The sequence below is a fragment of the Callorhinus ursinus genome, unplaced genomic scaffold (assembly GCF_003265705.2).
Source record: "Callorhinus ursinus isolate GAN/ISIS: 27379988/994484 unplaced genomic scaffold, GSC_fseal_2.0 scaffold4, whole genome shotgun sequence".
Lineage (NCBI taxonomy): Eukaryota > Metazoa > Chordata > Mammalia > Carnivora > Otariidae > Callorhinus > Callorhinus ursinus.
In genome coordinates, this window is record NW_027397066.1 from 33,571,273 (window position 1) to 33,591,616 (window position 20,344).

A 20,344-nucleotide genomic window follows, 5' to 3' on the forward strand; every position below is an offset into this window, starting at 1 on the left:
CGGCCCCAGAGCTCCCCGCCAGCCCTCTCTCGGTCCGTGCCTGGGACGGCGGGCCAGGGGGCCGCTACCAACAACAGCAGTACCTTTTCCCGAGCACTTCCTCTGTGCTGGGCCGTGTTCTGGGGGCTTGCCACGAGAACACGAGCTCCACAAGGACAAAGACTGTTTTCCCCCATTTCAGTCTCTGCTGTGTTCTTAGAACAGTACCCCGTAAATGGCATTCCGAGCTATCGGCTGCGTGACTGAATGAAGGCAATGACAAGGAAGGGGCATGCTGCATGGGCCTGTCGACGCCGGAGTGGGATAGAGGATGGCCGCCGGGATTAGGGCAGCAGACTGGTCCCAGCTCCTACCCATCCCTTAGGAAACGTGGCTGGCACCTGCCTTGCTTCTGCTGCTCAGACACCGGGCTACAACCTGGGCAGGGTAGCTGAGGGAGCACTGTAACGAGGCCAGGACTTGACATCCACCTCAAACCAGAAAGGTGACATCCAGCAGAGGTGACGGCCAAGTCCCATGTTCAGATTAAGTCAGTCTAGGGAGCGGAAAGGCCTGGCCACAGAACATCCATGACAGTGCCCTGGGGATCTGGCCAACAGCTATTTGAACACAAGCTGGCACGTGATGTGGTTGCTAAAAACATCAATCACCCCCGTACTGTACTCCTTGAAGGTCAAGGGACAGAGTGGCCCGTGGTCTTTTCTCCACTGGCTTGCCCGTGGGACACTGTGTTCATTCAGGGGGACCCAACTAGAGTATGCAGAAGAAGAGGGGTAGGAGCCTCGTAACCTTGGGACCCAAAAGAGATGGGGCTTCTGGAGAAAGGAGGAAGACAGGAGCAGGAAGACTGGACAGCTATCTAGCGCCCCCAAACGTACAGGTACAGCCAACAGCTTCAAATGTCTTCAAACGGTAAAGGGCTGCCCAGGCAAAGAGACAAAAATGGAGGAATCTTTCTCTGTTGCTCTAGATCACATATCTCATGTAACTACGTGGATGTTCTAGAGAGGATGATTTCAGGTCTACGCAAGGATGAACTCTAGAACAGCCAGAGCTGCTGATTAATAGAACAGTCTCCTGAAAAGTACAAGACCCTGTTAATGGAGGTCAACAGAGATCCCAGGCAGAGGATGGGGATGTTCCTTTCAGGACTGCTCTGCTGGAGGGAAGGAGGGGGCGCTAGTCCGGCGATGCCCAGCTGCCTGTCCTCATTCTGAGGCTCTGAGGCTCTGTGACTCTGGCTAAAGCAGCAGAACGTCACCAGTGTGAGACCCGGACCACACCCGCTTCCCTGCTCAGGCGGTGAGAAAAGACAGGGAGACGCACCACTGCGCCCTGACCCACCTTACCTTGGAACAGATTTCGTGGAGACTTGTGGCGATGGCTTTTGCTGGTGTGTCACATCGAAACACATGACATTTCAAAATTCTTGTGTCTTTGTCTCTTGCTACATAAGCAAAATCTCTGTGCAAACAACATTTATCAGTGCATTAGAAAAGGAACCTCTAACAGCACACGCTCTAGTTACGTGTTAGCTGAGCAGGCAGCCAGCAGGTCAGTGGTAAACAGAGTATGTATGCAATGGTTAAAAAAACAAAATTCAAACTTCAACAGCTACCTAAAAAACAGAGGAACAACTCCATGGATTTGAGAATTCGTTGCTGAGTAAAATAACTACAGTGTTTCCCAAAGTCAGGGCCCCGAGCTCCTGGAATCTCTTATGGCCCCTAACAAAGCCCAGTATTTTTTATGAGCCTTCTATCTCGAGGAACAACAAATACTGTGATTATGGAGGAGAACTGTGGCAAGGTGGTGCAGCGGGGGCGGAACGAGAGGCTCTGATGTGTACATGTGCCCGGAGTACGAGCAGACCCCCAGCCGCTGGAACGAGGGGACGGGCGGTCCCCGGGTGGCCTGCCCCACAAGGATGCAGCACAGACTGAGATCCCGTCAAAGGCATTTGACCCCGTCCAGTGGCGCTCCGCTCCAGAGCTCAGGGGGACAGTGGCAGCTCCCCCTCTGCTGGGAGCTCACACGCCTTGGGGAGCGAGTGGCTGGCGTTGGACTTGAGCATCTGTTTGACCGAAGACAGGGATAACGACTGGGACGGTGCCCGGCTTCAAAAGGGCCGGGCTGTACGACGCAAGTTCTCACCGTATTATCGGAGGACAGTGGTTTAAAGATCAAAGTGTTTCAGAAGAATACATGCCCGGGTCTACCCATGTGGATCATAAAGATTTCTTTGTAGATGTTGCTTAAGCCAGGACACTGTCTGTAAACAACACCGCAGATGAATGGGCTTTTAAGGATTCCTCTTAACGAAAGAACTGGCGGTCTGTTCAGACGATGATAATCACTCTCCTCAAGGTATCCTTGGCTTCTTTGGGGAGGCAGAGGGATCTTGCCACCGTGAGGACGGAGGCGGTCAGCCTGCCCCATATCGCGTGCCATGCGCGGTGGGGCTCTCCAAGCCCGGCTGCAGGTCAGGGCACTTCAGCCTCAGCCTGTCCACACCTGCTTCAATACCTGCTCCCCGCCAACCCTCTCCTTCCTCATCCTCTATCTCGGTTGGTGTCCTCCAGGCTAGAACCCAGAGGCCTTCCAGCCTCCCCCATCCCCCCCCCTCCAAATCCCCACGTTTGGCCTGTTTTACCTCCTGAAAATGTCCTGAACTCATCCTCCCTTGCAGCCCTACCACCTCTCAGGCGTCCTCCCTATGTGTGCTCGCACTGTCTCTTCGCGCTTGTCGCGGTGCGGGACTCAGAGCTGGGCAGGCATCCTTCCCAGCGCTGCCATGGCAACCCGGACACACTGCCCTTCCCACCGGGTGCATCAGGATGTTTATGAGTTTGTATTCCCGACGCCTTAAAGCTCTGTGAAGATGATCTGGACCTTAGTTACCCCCAATACCCAGTCCAGGCCTGGCCATACAAGTACTAACCAAGTGCTCCTTCCTCCTTTAGGAATCGGGGCTGCATCCCAATTTCCTGTGGGTAAGCTGGCTCTTGGTCAGAGGTGCCAACAGGCTTCAGGACTGTGGGCTGAGGGGGGGTGGGTCTGGGCGAGGAGCTGGGCCCAGACTCAGTGGTGAGCATAGTCTTGTTCTACACTGTGTTCCTAAGGCCTTCCCATTCTAGTCTCAACCACCATCAAGAAAACATATTATTTAGGGCGCCTGGGTGGCTCAGTTGGTTAAGCGACTGCCTTCGGCTCGGGTCATGATCCTGGAGTCCCGGGATCGAGTCCCACATCGGGCTCCCTGCTCAGCGGGGAGTCTGCTTCTCCCTCTGACCCTATCCCCTCTCATGTGCTCTCTCTCTCTCATTCTCTCTCAAATAAATAAATAAAATCTTAAAAAAAAAAAAAAAAGAAAACATATTATTTAAAAAGGAGATGAGAGAAGGCCTCCCTTCTGGAGACCACGCTCAAGGAAAGCCCTGTTTCTGGCCCCCAACTTTCTGGGTTCTTCTTTCCTAGATGGATCCTAAAAGAATACATGTGGTGTCTCACCACACACAACCATCTTCCTTCAAAATTCTATGTTCAGCGGCCATTTCTCTGAGGCCAAATCTCTTTGGGTCTATGATCACCCACACGAAGTCCAAAACCTGTCTGGATTTCTAGAGTTCCAGAATTTGTCCCACCTACTCTTCCAGCACCCTTATTCCAACCACGGAGCTCTCCCCTCTGTTCTGGAAAGGCAGGTCTCCACTCATGGTATCTCCCCTCGCTTTGTGACCCCTCCCTGGTCTCCCCAGACTATATGACGGACCCTGCCCCATCCACTCTGTATGGTCCATCCAGCTCAAAAGCCTGCTTGGCCCTCTGGGCCCCAGGACTTGTGTCTAAACACAGTATTTAATTCTGCAGCACAAAGGATAAGTAAGAGCTTGTCACACCCTCCTTTTTGTACTTATCTCATTCCTGAGTCCACTGAGCTACACGACCTTGGGCAATGGAGTCTAACCTCATCTCCAAGTGAGAGAGTTGAGAAACATGATTTCCAAGGTTCCTGTCCAGCTCTGACATTCGATGAGGTAAAGCCTCCAAGACCGAGCCTGCTCTTCGGGACTGCTGGCCAGGCTGCAAGGGTAGCAACTGCAAGGTTACCATCCGGGAGATGGAACCAGCCCTGATCTAGAAGCCATGGATCATTGTTTTCAAACTGCAGCTCTGTGCCCTCTGTTCTTTCACATGCGGCCCCTGAGGAGTAATCTTTTAAAAAAAATTATTATTATTAATCTTCATTTTCTTCTGGCTCCAGGGAAAGCAATTAATGCCTAAGGCAACCATCTGGAACCCACATCTTCTCAAAGGAGGAGATCGGCGGCCGCAGGCTTTGTCTGGGGGATTCTGAAAATTCTTTTTTACAGCTTTGTCTTTTCCTGTCGCCGCTCAGGTACCAGGCTCATAGATCAGGGAGGTAGGAATCTGTCAGTTCCTGACAGCAAGTGAGTCCTGCAACTAGCCCTCCAGGGCTTTCATCGGCTTCCCAGGAAAAAACAGGAGTTCTCGCCTCACTGTGGAGGTCAAGCCACTGGCACGTCTCTCTTATGTGATTCCCCCGTGACCTGTCCCAAGCCACGCTAAACACCCCACCTGGGAATCTGGAAGAGGCAGCGAGTTCTTTCTTTCAGACCTGGGGCAGAGGCAAGTTGAACAACTTCCTTTGTGTGCAATGAAATGCATGGCTGGTCTAATTTCATCCTTACTCAGAATGAAACCCAAACATTGCTTAACTGGTGGTTTCAAAAGCTCGGCACCTCATTTCTGAAAAAGGCTGCTCTAGGAGACAGAATAAGGACCCTTCTAAGATGTTCACAGCCTAATTCCCAGAATCTGTGAATGGGTCACCTCACATGGCGAAAGGTGATTACATTAAAGATCTTGAGATGGGGCTGTTATCCTGAATTCTCTGGCTGGGCCCAACACAATTACAAGGGAAAGAAGGACTTGGCTTCTAAGGGACAAAATGGGAGCAGGGGCCACCAGCCAAGGAAAGCAGGCAGCCTCTGAAAGCTGGAAAAGGCAAGGAAATGGCTTTTCTCGGGAGTCTTTAGCCCTCCCGATGCCGTGATTACACGTGGGACACTCATTTTAGATTTCTGATCTGCAGAACTGTAGGAGAATAAATCTGTGTTGCTTTGAGCCACTGTTTGTCGTAATTTTTTAAAACAGCCATCGGACTAAGATAGCTGCCAGTAGGCTTTATATTCTCACTAAATTAGATATGATTAAAGACTTCTATTTAAAAAAAAAAATATTCCCTTCCCTTCCACAGATGCCTTCTGAGCCACTATTACGTGACAGGCAAACACAGATAAGGTTCAGCCTGGAAAGCCCACTGTCTAAGGATACAGGTGCCCAGTGACATTGGAGGTGCATCTTTAAGTATCATAAGGACCTCAGCAGGGTGAGAAGGGCAGTGGACGGTTCACAGAAGGTTCAGTGAGCATGAGCAAAGGCACGGAGCTAAGAGAGTCCACAGAGTGTTTGGAAGAACTGTGGTCCTATGCAGACGCTGAGGCGCTGGGCGAGGGGCCAAGGCAGGACCGCGGCGAGGTTCTATCTGTGCCCTGGCAGCCGCCTGGCCCTCTGAGCCTTGGGATATGGCATGGGACCCCATATATACGTGTTTTAAAAAGTTTCTTTGGGTGGGATAACGTGGGTCGAGGGAGGCACCCACGGGGGGGTTGCTGCTCAATGTCCAGGTGAGGTGATGAGCCCGAAGCAGGCTAAGTTAGCATCTGTGACAAGAGGGTAGAGGAGACACAGGGGAAGGAGGGACTGGAAGGGTGGATGTGGCAGATGAGAGGGAGAACCCAGAGTAACTCGCAGGTCCCTGCGGGGCCAACTCAGTGCCCTTGCAACGGGGCCAGGAGGAGGGGGGGATTTGGTGAAGGAAGCTCACGAGTGCCAGGCTGGACAGTACGTGGCAGGTGCCCGAGGGCCACCTGATGGCAGGGCCCACCAAGCACGCGGACACTTGGTCTGTGAGCTCGGGCCTGTGGTCTGGGCCGGAGACACGGACCCGGGGCGCAGCTGCAGTCAGGGCAGCAGATGAGAGCGTAGAGAATGAGAAAAGACAAAATGAGGCCTGGACGGGAAAGAGAGGCATTTAAAGGCCTAGTTCTACTAGGCCTTTAAATTGGGCAGAGGGCCCAATGAAAGGGTAGAGAAAGAGAGTCGGCGACAGGCTGGTTCCAAAGGCATCAAAAAAAGAGGGTTTCAGGAGAAATCCCCAGGGCTCGCTGTGGAGGCTGTGTGGCAGGAGACTGGCCATTTGGTCTTAGCCACAGGAAGGGAGGGAGGTCTGTGGTGACCTTGGCCTCCCGGGTCTCTTCCCTGGAGCGGGGAGCTTGGGTCCCAGCTTCAGGAGACTGAGGAGTGTGGGAGTTAAAAGAACATAGTACATCTGCCTATTTCCCACCCCACCCCCCCTTTAAACTTCTCACTCTGGGACCTCTCAAATACACACAGAAGTAGAGGGGACAGTCCCCATGTCCCATCATCCAGTTTCAACAATGATCAAAACGTTGTCCAACTCAGCCTTTCAGAGAGAATTTTTCCAATCAGTGTCAGGATTCTGTAAGACCTCAGACTCACACGTAAGAATGATCTGACCTTTTCTAGAGATCTTCCTGTATTCTGAGCGGGACGAGAAACCTCCACAGCTACAGTGTTCCTGACAGACTGCGAACCTAAAAGGCTGCGACCAGTTCAGGGCCACACATGTGCATTTGGGAGGAAAACAGCAGGTGCCACTGAGTGTCACACAGCCAGGCGGTGCCCGCGGTGGCTCTGAAACTGTGTGAGGGTGAGGGTCAGCCCGCTGCTGGGGCATTTTAGGAACCTTCGCCTACATAGCCCTCCACTGCTCTCCTGCCTGCCACTTCTTTCCTCAGCGCCACCAGGAGCCCTGGGGCTGCAGCTACCTGACTCCCACAGCTCAGCTGAGATGGGCTCAGATGGGCCTGTACGCCTTCCCCTGGTTGACCAAGCATCCCAATGGTCATGCCTCCTCCTGGGAGGCACAAAGCTGGCCCAAATGATCTCTGAGGTCCAGTCAGAACACAGCTCCTATTTTTTCCAACAGATTCTTCTAGATGCCTGTCTGAGACATTCTGTCTGACACCCAGCAGCAAGGACCACATTTGTCCTTTGCTCTGGCTTGCTCCCTTTACAACGCTGGATGAGGAGCCATTTGGTAAAAGAGGCTCTGGTCCAGTCCCTCCCTGCTCCCCACACACGGAGCCGTGCCCCACTTATTTCTTGCAGTCATGGAAATCATCGTGTCTCCTTTAAAAACCAGGAAGTGGAAGGTTCTCTGTGTCCCTTCCTTAAACTCTCACAGAAGTGAGCACCAGGAATCAACTACCTTTCGCCATTTGTTTACTGAGCCCTTGTGTTTCCCACTCTCTCTGTTCCTATCCTTTTGCTGCTCTCCCTGGTAATTATTCCCCCAGAGGACCAGCCTCCAGTTCTGTCAGGGAAAAATGTCAGTGCTAAGACATCTTACACGACAGCCTCAACTTTCTTAATGGCAAGGAAAAAGGACAAAAGAATGCTTTCATTGTTCTCAGTTGAACAGCATTTTAACCGCCCTGTAGGGGCTTAATCCATCTTTAGGGAATGAATGAAGAAACGATTCTTTATTCAAATGGGTTCTATTAAAAAAGAGCCAAGACAGAACTATTTACCCTTTCCCTAGATCTCTATCCTGCAACCCCTTTACATAAATGGAATTTGCTTTTGTTTCTCTCTCCTCGAAAGGAATTTATGTGGCACCTACAGACCTCTTAGTGGAGTTAGCCAGGCGAACATTTCAAAGCCCTGTCTACAGGAGCCCAGAGAGGTGGGACCTAGAATATTTCAGTGATATGAAATCTTATTTACTTAACAAATCAGCCTGTTCCACCTCAGGAATGCTCCTGGTGAGCCAAAATATATAGTTTTTTCTAAATGATGAACTGCAACTTGCCTCCCTGCAACTTTGGCTTGTGGGATCAAGCTTTGCCTTCTGAAGCAGCCCAGAAGGAGCGGAGCCCGTCAGCTGCAGGACAGCCCAGGCTTGCCTGGGAGGAGCTCTGTGCCCTCTTTTCTAGGAGATTCCCTTCCATCCAGACTCTCACCAAATCTCCTCTGCTAGCATTCCTTACCTAGGCGCCACAAAAAGACAATGTCTTCCACATAATCCGTGTTTGCTCACGTCAAATCCGTGCTGTCCGATGCTGGGAATTTGTGAAGGCTAGCACATGACAGGCATTCGATTAATGGTAGTTGTCATTATCAATGAGGAAAAAGTGAAAAAAAAAAAAAAAAAAAAAAGGCCCCCTTTGAAATTCTGTCTCCTTATCCATGAGAGATGTTTTAGTAAATATTTGAATTCATACGAATTATATTAAGACTCGCTGGAATGTACCTAAAGGCCCTTTCTTCCCGGCTTATCTTTCCGTAGAAGGTGTAAGCCACGGAGCTGTGACTACTGCAGAGGGCGGGACCCACACGCAAGTCAGGACAAACGGCAACAAACAGATCTGATCCAAACATTACATTTCTAGCCCTTTCTGACAAAGGGCTTTATCTCCACTTTGTTTTACCTGCACAGGGTCTGGAGGGAGAAGGAATCCTAAAGACTGTTTGCTCTTCTTTGCCTAACTTCTCTGACCTTCTGATTGTACTCTGGAAATCTCATTTTGGGGGTGGGAGGAGGGAAGAGGGAGAAAGGAGTGAGAAAGTCATCTTCCTAGATGGTCAAGCCAGAATGTAGAACACACACACTTGATTTTTTGTTTGTTCTACTTTTGTTTTTTAATTTTACCCAGTGGCACGTCAGTAGGCACTAACTTCACAAAGCTCACGCTCTAGCTTTGTCAACTCAACTTACTTTCTCCTTTGCAAGCTGAAGCAGATGCTAAGTGCCCCTTCGGAGGGCATCCCAGTAACTCATCACCTGGGTAAACACACATTCTCCACAGGGAATCCTTCACCAGGCACTTTGTGAGACACAGAAGCTGTGTAAACAGATTTGAAATTCTACCTGCAAATAATCCAGGCGGCCTTGGCAGACCAGAATTCGCAGCCCTCTGGAGAACAGAGTCTTGCTGTTAATTTAATATTCAGAGTGACCTCTCCCCAGGGAGGAGACCGGAATAAATACAGAGGGGAGAAATTGCCAAACATCTGAAAATATTCTCACCATTGGCTCAGACAGGACCTCTCATTATCTAAGATGAGGGAGCTCACATTCCTCCTCCTCTGGATGCTTCCACCCCCTCCAGAGAGGCTAAAGCCTCCTCAAAGGTAATGAACAGTCAATCAAGTTTGCAAATTCTCCTAACCATACCCTCGGGAAGACTGATCCCTGGAAGTGTTACCCACCCAGTCAACGCTGTCTCCCTTTCCCCTCCTCACCACTGAGCACGGAAATCAGCTCGTCCTGAGGAGGGAAAATGGCCACCGCCAATGGAGACGGCTTGACCCCAACTGGGCAGTTCACCCGAAATGGACCCCAACACAAACAGGCGACTGCTTGTCTCTCTTCACTTTGCCAAGCAGTAACCATGACCATTCTTTCAAAAAGAGGAGTTTCAAAACTTTCTTTCTCCATCAAAAAATGGAGCTTTACCTAAGTGTTAAAGCTGTGGAAGAGTGGAGCTTAAAGCCCCCAGTCAACCAAATGGACAGGCTGACCATTTTGTTTGGAGCGCCAGAAAGACACACATCGGAGGTACAAATGCCTGCCTTTCCCTTCAGAGTCATATCCCTTCCATAGTTATGCTCATCTAGATGTGGGAAAGGAGAAGAATTCCGTATCTTTTGGCTAATAATCGAGATTGAAATGGAGTCAGTCCTTCCAGCTGTTAGCCTAGAGCCAACCCTCCCCAATGAAACTCTAGAGAATATATAACTTAATCAAGTCCTAATATGAACTCTTCAAGAAGCGCAAAAAGCCTGATGCAACTTTAATATTTCTAATCACGATTCCTCCCCAGCATGTGGATTCGATGCTTCCCAGCCATTAGTGAGAGTGGCCACATTCCTGCCATACCTAATCACCCTCCCCATCACTGTCCCCAAACAGGGTCAAAGGCAATGCGGGGTCAGGAACCCAGATGCAATTCCATAGTCCATTTTAAATGAAGACACATAAGAATGATGATAAAATAAACAGAACAAAGTTCTGCCTCTCAAAGACAATGATGGCTGTGGCGGTGGCAACACGGCATGAAGAAAGCAAGTGAGCTTTGCCAGACAATTAAGACACTGACGAGGAGGGAGAAGTGAAAATTGGTTGGTTACCTCTCTCTGAATCCGGGCAGGCATGAGGGAACAGAGCAGAAACAACACGTTAGCATTCACACGGCATCCAGGAAGTGAAACAGTCCCGTTAACAGCGACTCTGAGCACTGACATCCCATCTTATTCCCCAACTCGGCTGCAACGAATAGCCTTTCGGGGCTTATTTTAGCTGAGCTCTGTCACACAGAAGTGTGTATTTTGAGCCACGTTACGATGAAGCCAAGAGATGCCAGCTGAGTTTAGAGGCAACATATCAACCGGGGGAGGTAATCAAGCTTAAAATACCACAGGCAAATGCAGGAAACTGTTTGCAGTAAACACTGGCAAAGCCCGTTCCTCATCTTCCAGCTCCACCTGCTCCCAATAAAAAAAATGTACAGAAACAATGACGTGGAAACAGCCTTACCTGTTTTTCCTAACTTCTGATATTCTATTAATTGAGTCACAACATTAGCACCTTGGTACTTTCCCTCAAATGCACCATGAGAAGGCGGCAGAGCAGGGGCAGCAGAAGGTCAAGGGCAGAGGTGAGACGTGGGAGGGCTGGTAGGGTGAGGGATCAGATGTGCCAGCGAAGAGAGGAGTGGAAGGGGAGAGGGACACAGAACCATTTGGGGTTTGGGGGCTGAATGCTTCGAGTTTCTCTCCCAGAGCTGCCCTGAGCCGCCAGGGTGACCCTGACAAGTCACTTAACCTCCTGACCTGGAGTGCTCCCCATTCCCTTCTGGTCTTGTCACAGCCAACGTGAAAGGGCCTGAGGACCACAGGGTGCCCGGGTTGGGCACACGTGTGCAAGTGAACATACCGCAAGGGGACTGCAGAGGCAGGGAGCACTGGATAATGAGAAGGAAAGGAAGAAACCCAACCTTCGCGGAAAACTGCTCTTGCCTGTGCCCTGCGGCCGGGGTCCCACAGCAGCCAGCAGGGCCCTGCGGAGAGGGGAGGAGGGGAGCTAATCACGGGGTGAGACAGCAAGCCCGTCACCTAGTGAGCCGAGTCCTACAGCAGGAAGGTGGAGCTGGATGGCCTGATACAGAACAATGACCACAAGCTATTATTAAGGGGGGGGATCAAACAAGCCAGCAACCCAAATCGCAGATATATGGACTCGTGACAAACAAAAGTTTGGGGATTTTAATATCCGCATAGTAAAAAATCTGGAACAATATAACATCCAAATTGGCAGCCATTATCTGGAGGAGGGGCTCATGGAGGATTTTATTTAATACATCTGTTTGAATATTATACAGTAGGCACGTGTGACTTCTGTACTACAGATACGCAAACATCTACCTCGCTCTTTCAGGGACACACTGTGATAAGCACACCCCAGCACAGGCGACAGCATGCGGACACACACGCCTACTACAGCCACATTCCCAACAAACCACCCTTTCTTGAGCTCTGGCTCCGTGTTGCCCAAACAGCAACCCAACCGGGTAAGTTCTACTGTTCTCACTGATAAAAAAGAAACCAAGCTGAGAGAGGTTGAAGAACTTCATGAAGGTCACACAGCTAGTACACGGTGAGGTCGGGGTTTGACTGTAGGCCTGCAGGACTCTCCACTCCTGGTCTTCTCACAGTGCACCCACAATGGGTACCCCATACTCCTTCGCAGTCCAGCAGGATCACCTCACGGTCTGTCTCCCAAATGACCCAGTCAGTTACAATGCATAGGTGTTCAAGATAGGGGCAAAAGATTTGGCCAAGAACCTGGGGCTTCAGATGTAGAGGGGAACCTCCCTCCCTTTCCTTGGGCTGTTTAACTACTACTGCAGGGGGAGAAGGCGGATGACAGTTCCCAAAAGAGGTCCTCTAGGGGGAGCATGTAGACAGAGCTGTGTCCCAAGCCTGTTGGGAGCCACGTTCCCTTGGGTGCGTTCCTTACCCTCTCTTTTCCCCAGGCCCCTTCTATGTGCCAGGCACACTGTGTTACATGGTGTGACCCTTCAAACCTGCTTCCTTGTCAGTGAAAAAGGACACCTGGCACGTAACACCGTGAGATAAACCACCTCGTTCTAGGAATCATCGCTAAGTCAGCTGATGGTTTCAGGTCTCAGCTGCGTCCTGCTGGGTGGCACTCGAAGAGAAATGTCTCCGCAGGACGGGAGGTCACGGGGGGGGGGAATACTGTGGCCCTCTCCTCAGATTTGCTGGGCACCATGTACCATAGGATGAGGGGAAGTCACCTCCTGCTCACGTCTCTCTGTCAAAGTTAGTTGACGGACGAAATTTCAGATCATCACCAAAGGATCCCAACACCTGGATCCTGGTCCCATGTTGAATGAATGCGAGGTAAATAAGCCTCTTAAACTCTGAGTCTTGGTTTCTCATTTAAGAATTAGACAGTTTAGGAATCATCTAGTGCTCAGATTTTTATCAGCAGAGGATTTGTTAAAACCCTTTGACTCTTACAACAAAAAAGAATGAGCTGGTAGCTTTTCTTTGGCTAGTTTTCCATTTATACCAGATGCTTTTAATTTTTTACTCTTAATAAAAAGCCTCTGCCTACTGTATGGCAAAAACTTTGCCTGATAACCTTTAATCTAGAGACCTAAGAATACAGTCTGCTTCTTTGGAGTGTAATTATTATTGAAGCCTTGGATATTTTAAGTCAGATCCATTACTAGCGATCCACTTAAGGAAACAGCCTCGATATGTAGCCACAGTGTTTTTCCCTGAAGGCAGAACTTGGAAAAACGACACTGCAAACTTTTAACAAGGTTCATTCTTTCAGGGTTAATAGACACTGCTTGATTCGAGTGTGGAAGTAAAAGCCAGCCATAAATAGGGACTTCAGAGCGATCTTTGAGATGTCTTTCAAAAAATGCAGAAGAGTCAAAGTGGCAGTTAGTTCACTGATTTAACACCTTATAAATTTGCCAGGAAGAAACCATCAGCCCAAGGCCGGGCTTCTGCAGGAGGCACACCCTTCCGAGAGTGAAGAAGGGTAAATGCAGCGCCAGGCGCAAGCTTGCTCCTCTCTCTTTGTAAACGCAGTGGGAAGAATTAAACTCCAGGATTAATTCCACACAGCCACACGCCCAAGGGCTGCCTGATCAGTATGCTCTCGGCGGCTATTTCTTGGGAAAATGAACGTGGGAGTAATTGGCAATGTTTTCATTAAAAGAAGCCTGAAATAACAGAACTACTTGGCATGTGTAACTGGGCATCCAAATGAATAGGAAATTCCTCAAAATAAACAGCACGCCAGAATGACAATGTCTGTTCCAGCTTTTTGGAGGAGAATGCGTCCCCTCTTCCCCCTCACGGCCACCTACTTCATATGCAATGCACGACCTTCTACTTTTCACAAACTGAGCACGTAGAGCCAAGACTTGCCAGTGTGCTTCTCACTCCATTTTTGCAGAACTCCGTTTCATCCTCCTTTTTGATGCCTGTCTTTCATGACTGGGGGGTCTTTTGAGCCTCTGGAGCACCAGCACAGACTAGTGTTCTCCACACGACAATGAAGCAAAAACTATAAAACTTTATGTCATGAAAACTCTCACACCCACTCCCGAACCTCATGGTCTATTTTTCCCCCTTAGCTTCAAGGTTTTTTTGTTTCTTATCCCTGACATTTCTTAGTTGTTTGCCTTGGGTCAAGGCCTTTAGCCTCTTTGTTCTTCAGTTTATTCATCTGTAAAATGGGAACAAGAGTGGCACTCATCCCCTAAGAGTGCCTCGGGGATTCCACCTGTTAATCCATAAGGCTCACAGTGTGATGGCACACAACGTGGGCTCGATGTGCGTGCTGAGCGGTATGCCAACGAATTGTGAGTGACAGAGAGGTCTGCCGCGAGGAAGTTTCCTAACCTGTTTTGGATCACGGAACCTTTTGGAATCTGATGAAAATACCCTAGAAAGAAATGTGCAAGAACCCACAATTTTATGCACAACCTTAGCAGGACGGGGAGAAAGTTCAATAATGCCTGGAACTCATTCAAAGACCCCTTTTCAAATCCATATCTTGCAGTTAAAGATCTCTGACCTGAAGTGAATTCTGGATTTATGCAAATTTACCATCTGGTGTCTGGAGTTTCAGAGAATTCAGCTCAGGAAAAGGTTCTGTCCTTCCCAGGACCAAAGGGTGACAGAAGTACCTGTCTTTGACGAGTGTGCCTTACTTTGCAAGCTAGTTCCCTTCCCACCTCCTTGCTCTTGCCTCCCAGCACCACACAGTCTGTTAACTTGCAGATGCAGGGAGTCAGAGTTTCAACAGGACTAAGTGTGAAGATGAGGATCTAAAGTGGTGTAAGGTTATTGAAATTCAAGGCACATTCTTCTAAACAAAGGACTTTCTCATGCCGCTGGAAAGAAGACACAATAGTTACCAGTCAGCTTACTAATGAGGGGGAAAAGGGATATTTGAGAGCAACTAGGAAATGAGTTTTTTTTGTTGTTGTTGTTTTGTTTTTAAAAGCCCATGTTTGAAGAGAGCAAGAATTCACAAGTGTCTGCTTTCATCTGGGCTGTATTACGGTAAAACAACAACAACAAAACAGACTCGCTTCTCTGAATATGTGTGAAAAGAGAATACACAAACAACTTATACTGAGGTCTCAAGTGAGAAAGAACTCATGCCACGTTATGGTTTCAAGGTATAAAGGTTAGGGCATAATCAAAGGACAAAATTACATAAATTACACCCAAATTGTGAAACCATGGGCTGGCTTCCTTCCTGAAAGCAGGGGTGGAAAAACAAAAAACTACTTGAGACCCAGAAGGCTCCTCTCTGACTTTGACACAGAAGCGGGAAGAAGACAGGTCTACACTGGAAAAGTGGTTTCCATGCAAGAAGTGCCACTGGGACATAAAGTACCAGCAGGATATAGCCAACAGTTCCAGTTAAAACCATGGTGAGTCTGTGGGTGAATTCTCTTCCGTTCCACACACCAGGCCATGTGGAGGGCCTCTTTTGGGGAAGGCACATTCTTAAATCTGTTTCTAAATTTAAGAGGATTTAGGGCTATCACTATATAGCCAATTCCTGTTTCTTTGTGCAAACAGAGTGCTGGTGCAGCCAACACAAAGAGCCAAGACATTTGATCATTTGAATTTTGGAAACTTCCATCTGGATACAAGTATCCCTGATATTCTGTACACTCGGTAATACCTCCACAAAAACAGACATCAACACTAAGCATAACTGATTAATAACAAAATCACCACAATGGTGCCCGTTTTATTGAATCTGCTGCCCACCCAGGCTCTGTTCTTGGTACACGTTATCGCCAAGCCACCCAATAACCCTGCAGGGGAGCATCATGACTCATTTTACAAACAGGGAATCCAAGATGGCAAGGAATTTAACTTGCTCAACACCCCCACCAAAAGAAAGTGGTGGATCTCCAGATGGAACTGGCGGGTCCGCTTGCCCGTCTCTTCCCCGTGGCTCTTGGTTCTAGAGCACCTGGCTCCTGACCGAGCCCGCCTCTCTCCCAATTAATGCACTCTCCTCAGGACCCACCCCTCGATGAAGACAGGTGGCCTTAGCTCTCTGCTCCTATCTCCATCCTACTGGATTTTTGGTTCCACCACTGTGGGACCCGGTGACAAAACGTAAGTGCTCTGTTCGGTGGAAATAACCTTCCCAGGCAAAGGCTGAGGGTTTCATCCTTTACACTGTGGCCCCGGGGCCATGGTTTTTTACCCTGATTTAAAGGACCCGAGTGGAACCCACAGCAGCAGGTTCTCAATGTGCCTTGAATTTCTGTTTTCACTGTCCGAATTTACCCTCCTTTTATTGTGCTATGTGTTCATATTTGACAAATGGAATGCTGCCCTGCTTATGATCCCCTCCCAAACTCCCCGTCCGTCTCTCTCTGACCCCACTTCCTGCCTCACCCACAACCTGCTGGGCTCCAGCCACACTCCCATCCTTCCGTGCTCAAAACACACAGGACTGTTTCTACCTTGGAACTCCTGTGCTCACTCTTCCCACTGCCTGGATCCCATCTGCACCCAGGTCTCCTAGGGAGGATTCCTCCTTACTGTCATCACCTCCAGAAAACCCCTCTGGGCCACCCAGTCATTGCCAACCCCTGCAGCCATCTAAAACTACTCCGCTTTTTTATTGTTCTTCCTTCTACCCCACAGAAAAGGGGAAATCTGTGGGAGAAGGAACTTTTCCTGCTGTGTTGACTCACTACCCTAAGTATTTGCTCACCGCTGCCTGGCATAGTGCCAAGTAACCAATACATATTTTTGAATGAATGAAAGAATAACTAAATAGAGTAAGCAAAGAACTTCCCCCCGCCCCTTACTCCAGATCATGTTGGTAAGAACCTAAGGCAATGACGCTGGGAGTAATAGGGAGTTGGCTGGATTTCGTTTTCTCCCGCTGTTGTTTACCACAGATGGCACTTTGAAAATGATTTGTGCTCACATTCCATTTTCATGTCATCTGAAACTATGTTAATAAAACATATTTCATGTGAATGGGCAGGAGGAGAGTTCTGAAAAGATTATCAATCTCTTGTGACTCTATTCGAAGTAAGGCAAATCTATACTTTGATCATCTCCAGCAGAAACAACAATGCTTCCAGAGCCCCTTACTAGATTCCTTCTTCAGAACATTTGTCTACATGAAAAACAGCTCCTCTGCCCCTGAAGAAATCAATATATAAATTTCCATTGTACATTGATTTCTATCAAGACTTATCAACTCCCCAGATAATTTTCTTTATATTTGTACTCTAAAAGAAATAAAGGTTTGCTTACCATTTAGGGAAAAGACCCCGGACAACACATTTCTACATCTACCGAAGCAGAGAAAGTACAAAGAGCTGCACCATGAAGCACCACAGAGCATTCCGGAGGGACTGCGCTCTCTTAGCAGGAGTTAACTTTATAATACAAGTTGAAAGAACACCCATCCTTCCTGTTCAGTAAGGTTACTTTTTCTATGCAGCTAGTCTCTTTGTTCCAGCCTCTTTTTTTCATTTTCAATAAATACAAGAAATCTTTAAAAAACAGAAACCATAATCCCATTATGGTAGCATTGTTTTCACTGTCTGAATTTACCTTCCTTTTATTGTCTGTATGTGTTCATATTTGACAAATGGAATAAACATAGCACCTTGAAGAAGCTTAAGGGTGGGCTTGGGATGTTTGAATAATGGTTTGTCACAGAAGTACCCCAAATAGCCTGACCTCCTCCAGGAATCCGGTTTGGAGACTGGTTTTCAGAATGCTGCACTGCTGGCCCAGAGTGACTGAACCTTCATCCTTTTGAAGGACAAGGTTCCTCTTTCAGCTGCTGCTGTGGGTTCCACTCGGGTCCTTTAAATCAGGGTGAAAAACCATGGCCCCGGGGCCACAGACCAACCGCCCCCGACTGCTTTTATAAAGTGTCACTGAACATGGCCACACCCATTCGTTTCCTACCGTCTATGGCTACTCTTGTGCTCGGAGAACAGAACTTGCAGAACAGTAGCTGCGACAAAGATGATATGGCCCACAGAGCCTCAAGTATTTAATATCAGGCCTTTTCCAGAAAAAGGGCCAAAACCCTGCCTAGATGATGCCCTGATTCAGGGGCGCAACATACAATGTAGACAAACACAGATTCCTTGCAGCTAAATAATTGGTGACATTCAGTACAAAATGAAAATGGGGGGCTCCGTGTGAAGAAATGAAGAACTGCAAGATGGTAAGAGCAGAGCCTTAAACCGAGCGCACACTAAGCCTATGGCAGCCTGAGCTGCTGGAATAATCCTTGTGACGGGTGACAGATGCCAAAGCCAGCTAGAAAGGATTCTATCCAGATGCGGGAATAAGAGTGCTGCCAATTTGTAGCTTCTTCAGAACCAAAAACACCTTTTGCTCGACTGAAATCTTACGTGTACGTCTGACATGAGAGTCGGAGTCAATATGGAGCTCTGCCTCAACCATTTTATTTCAAAAAGGTCGCATGTAGGCTATGAATGTTTTTCTTGGGGCGGGGGCTAGGGGTGGTGGTGGTAAGGGGCCGGAGATCACTCTAGACTTCTTGCAAACAGCATTTTCATGTAACCTGGCAAACAGATGCATGCTTTGACATGACAGAATCAGGCCAAACCAGCCCCGATTGTCAACTGTGCTCTCTGCAGCGGCTTTTCCTCGATCATAATTATTTCAACTGTCATAATTTATTCATCCCCAGACAAGCTTTCAGGCACCCAGGTCAGAAGGGCTGGCAGCCCCCATCACTTCTGTCCCTCCTCGAGCCTAAAATTCTAACTACGGAAGGAATATCTTCTGCAGCAGTATTTTTTTGGGCAAAACCAAAACAAAGTTGGTTTCAAAACCAAAGTTAACTGGCAAAGACACTGTAAGCTTTCAAGTTCATACACCTGAAGGTGGGAGGGTGCAAAAAAAAATCCCATCAGAAACCAGAGACTTCATTTCTATACTTCACAGGTACAAGGAAAAGGCTTTTCTAGCTCACAGAATGCTCAGTGATTTGCCCACAAGGTTACCAAGGAATTTTACTCTGATTTGAGATACATACGGAACAAATCTTGTTTGCGACAATATATCAGTTGTTGGGACTGTGAAGAATGTCCCACGTGAAATAAATAACGTCAAATGCAATTATCAATGGTTTCTTATAAAACGGGAGCAAAGGTTGAGTAATTCTATATGGATTAAAACTTAAACCTGTCTTCTTTCTTACATGGATCCTTTATTTTTATGACAGAACAAAGAAAATGCTCAAAGGTCTGCTACCAGTTGAGAAGGCAATGAAGGGTGAAAATGTCTTGGAAAGATGGCCATACGCACAGCACTCCACGGGACAGGTCTGTTCACCCACAATGGAGAATGAAACAAAATTAAGTTGAGGTCTTGCTACAACATAAATTGAACCTGAGTTGCTCCATTGCTTAATAACTTTGTCCTTAAATAGGCATTATTTCTTTTCATCTGTTCAAAGAGAAATAAACAATGAATCGAAACATCCAGGGGTGGTCCTAGAATACTCCCCCACCCCCATCTACTGCAGTCAGTCTTGCCCATTCAGTCTCCACAACCCACTTCCCTTCATTCCCTCTGCCACAGCTTTGCTCTTTCCTGGACTAGGACTTGCTAGCGGGTCCCCCGGCTTCCACTTCTGCTCCTGACATCCCTTCCCCTCACAGCATTCACTGAGATCTTTTTTTTATGAAATAAACTAGATCATGGCATTCCCCTGGTTACCACCATTCAAAGGCTTCTCATGGCATTAAAAAGAAAACCCAAACCTTCAACCACAGCCAAAAAGCCCCACAGAATCTTGTCCCCACCTGCCTCTTCCACCCCAGTGCATACCCACTGGCCCCCTTGCTCCTGGCTCCAACCTTGCTTGCCTCCTCTCCGATCCTGGAACGTGCTGTGTGCTCCTCTGCTTCAGAGCTTCCTACTTGCTCCCCATGTGCCTGGCTTCTTCTCAGAACTCTGGTTCAGCTCAAATGTCACCTCCTAGGATGGACTGCCTCTTGGTGGCCCCATTCCCCACTGAACCACTCTGCTGCATTCTCCGCATCACTGACCATCTTCATGGCACTTATAATCTATATCATCATGCTCCCTAAATAGTTCTCCTGGCTTATGTCCTGCCTCTTTGCACCTTGTCTGTCTCATTCCAACCTGTACCTCACAAGATGCCTGACACACAGATGTTCCATATATGCTGAACAGCAAGATAATCTACAGATTATAATAAATATCAAGTACACGGGATGGTCATAGTTAAACCCTCCAAAGAGAAAGCAAAGTATTTTCATCTATATAAATTCATCTGCCCATTCAACAATTCAATTATTTATGGAGAACATCCTATGCCAAGTACTATATTAGGACCAGAAGAATCCAAAGGTCTAAGAATTTCTCAAAAATGTCATAGTCTGTGTTTAAAATAAGCACTTAGAAAAGAATAAGTTACACTACTATTTAGTATGTTTTCATGTAACCCTAGGGATTTGTGGAAGAGTCTGGAAACCCAGATGAGTAAGAAGTTACATATCATCAATACATGAAAGAAAGAAAGAAAGAAAGAAAGAAAGAAAGAAAGAAAGAA

At 48.1% G+C, this 20,344-nt stretch overlaps 1 protein-coding gene across 19 annotated transcripts in view; it reads right to left on the reverse strand.

The window, feature by feature from the left end:
* Window positions 1-20,344, reverse strand: part of APBB2 (amyloid beta precursor protein binding family B member 2) — a 355,485-nt gene that overhangs the window by 13,978 nt on the left and 321,163 nt on the right. For 18 of the 19 annotated variants that reach the window (XM_073891567.1, XM_073891573.1, XM_073891575.1 and 15 more), the window contains one exon: window positions 1,350-1,464. In XM_073891567.1, the coding sequence (XP_073747668.1) occupies window positions 1,350-1,464 (115 nt within the window). Of the gene's footprint in view, window positions 1-1,349; window positions 1,465-10,302; window positions 10,444-20,344 lie in introns of those variants that run through there. The other variant, XM_073891579.1, reaches the window with a different exon arrangement.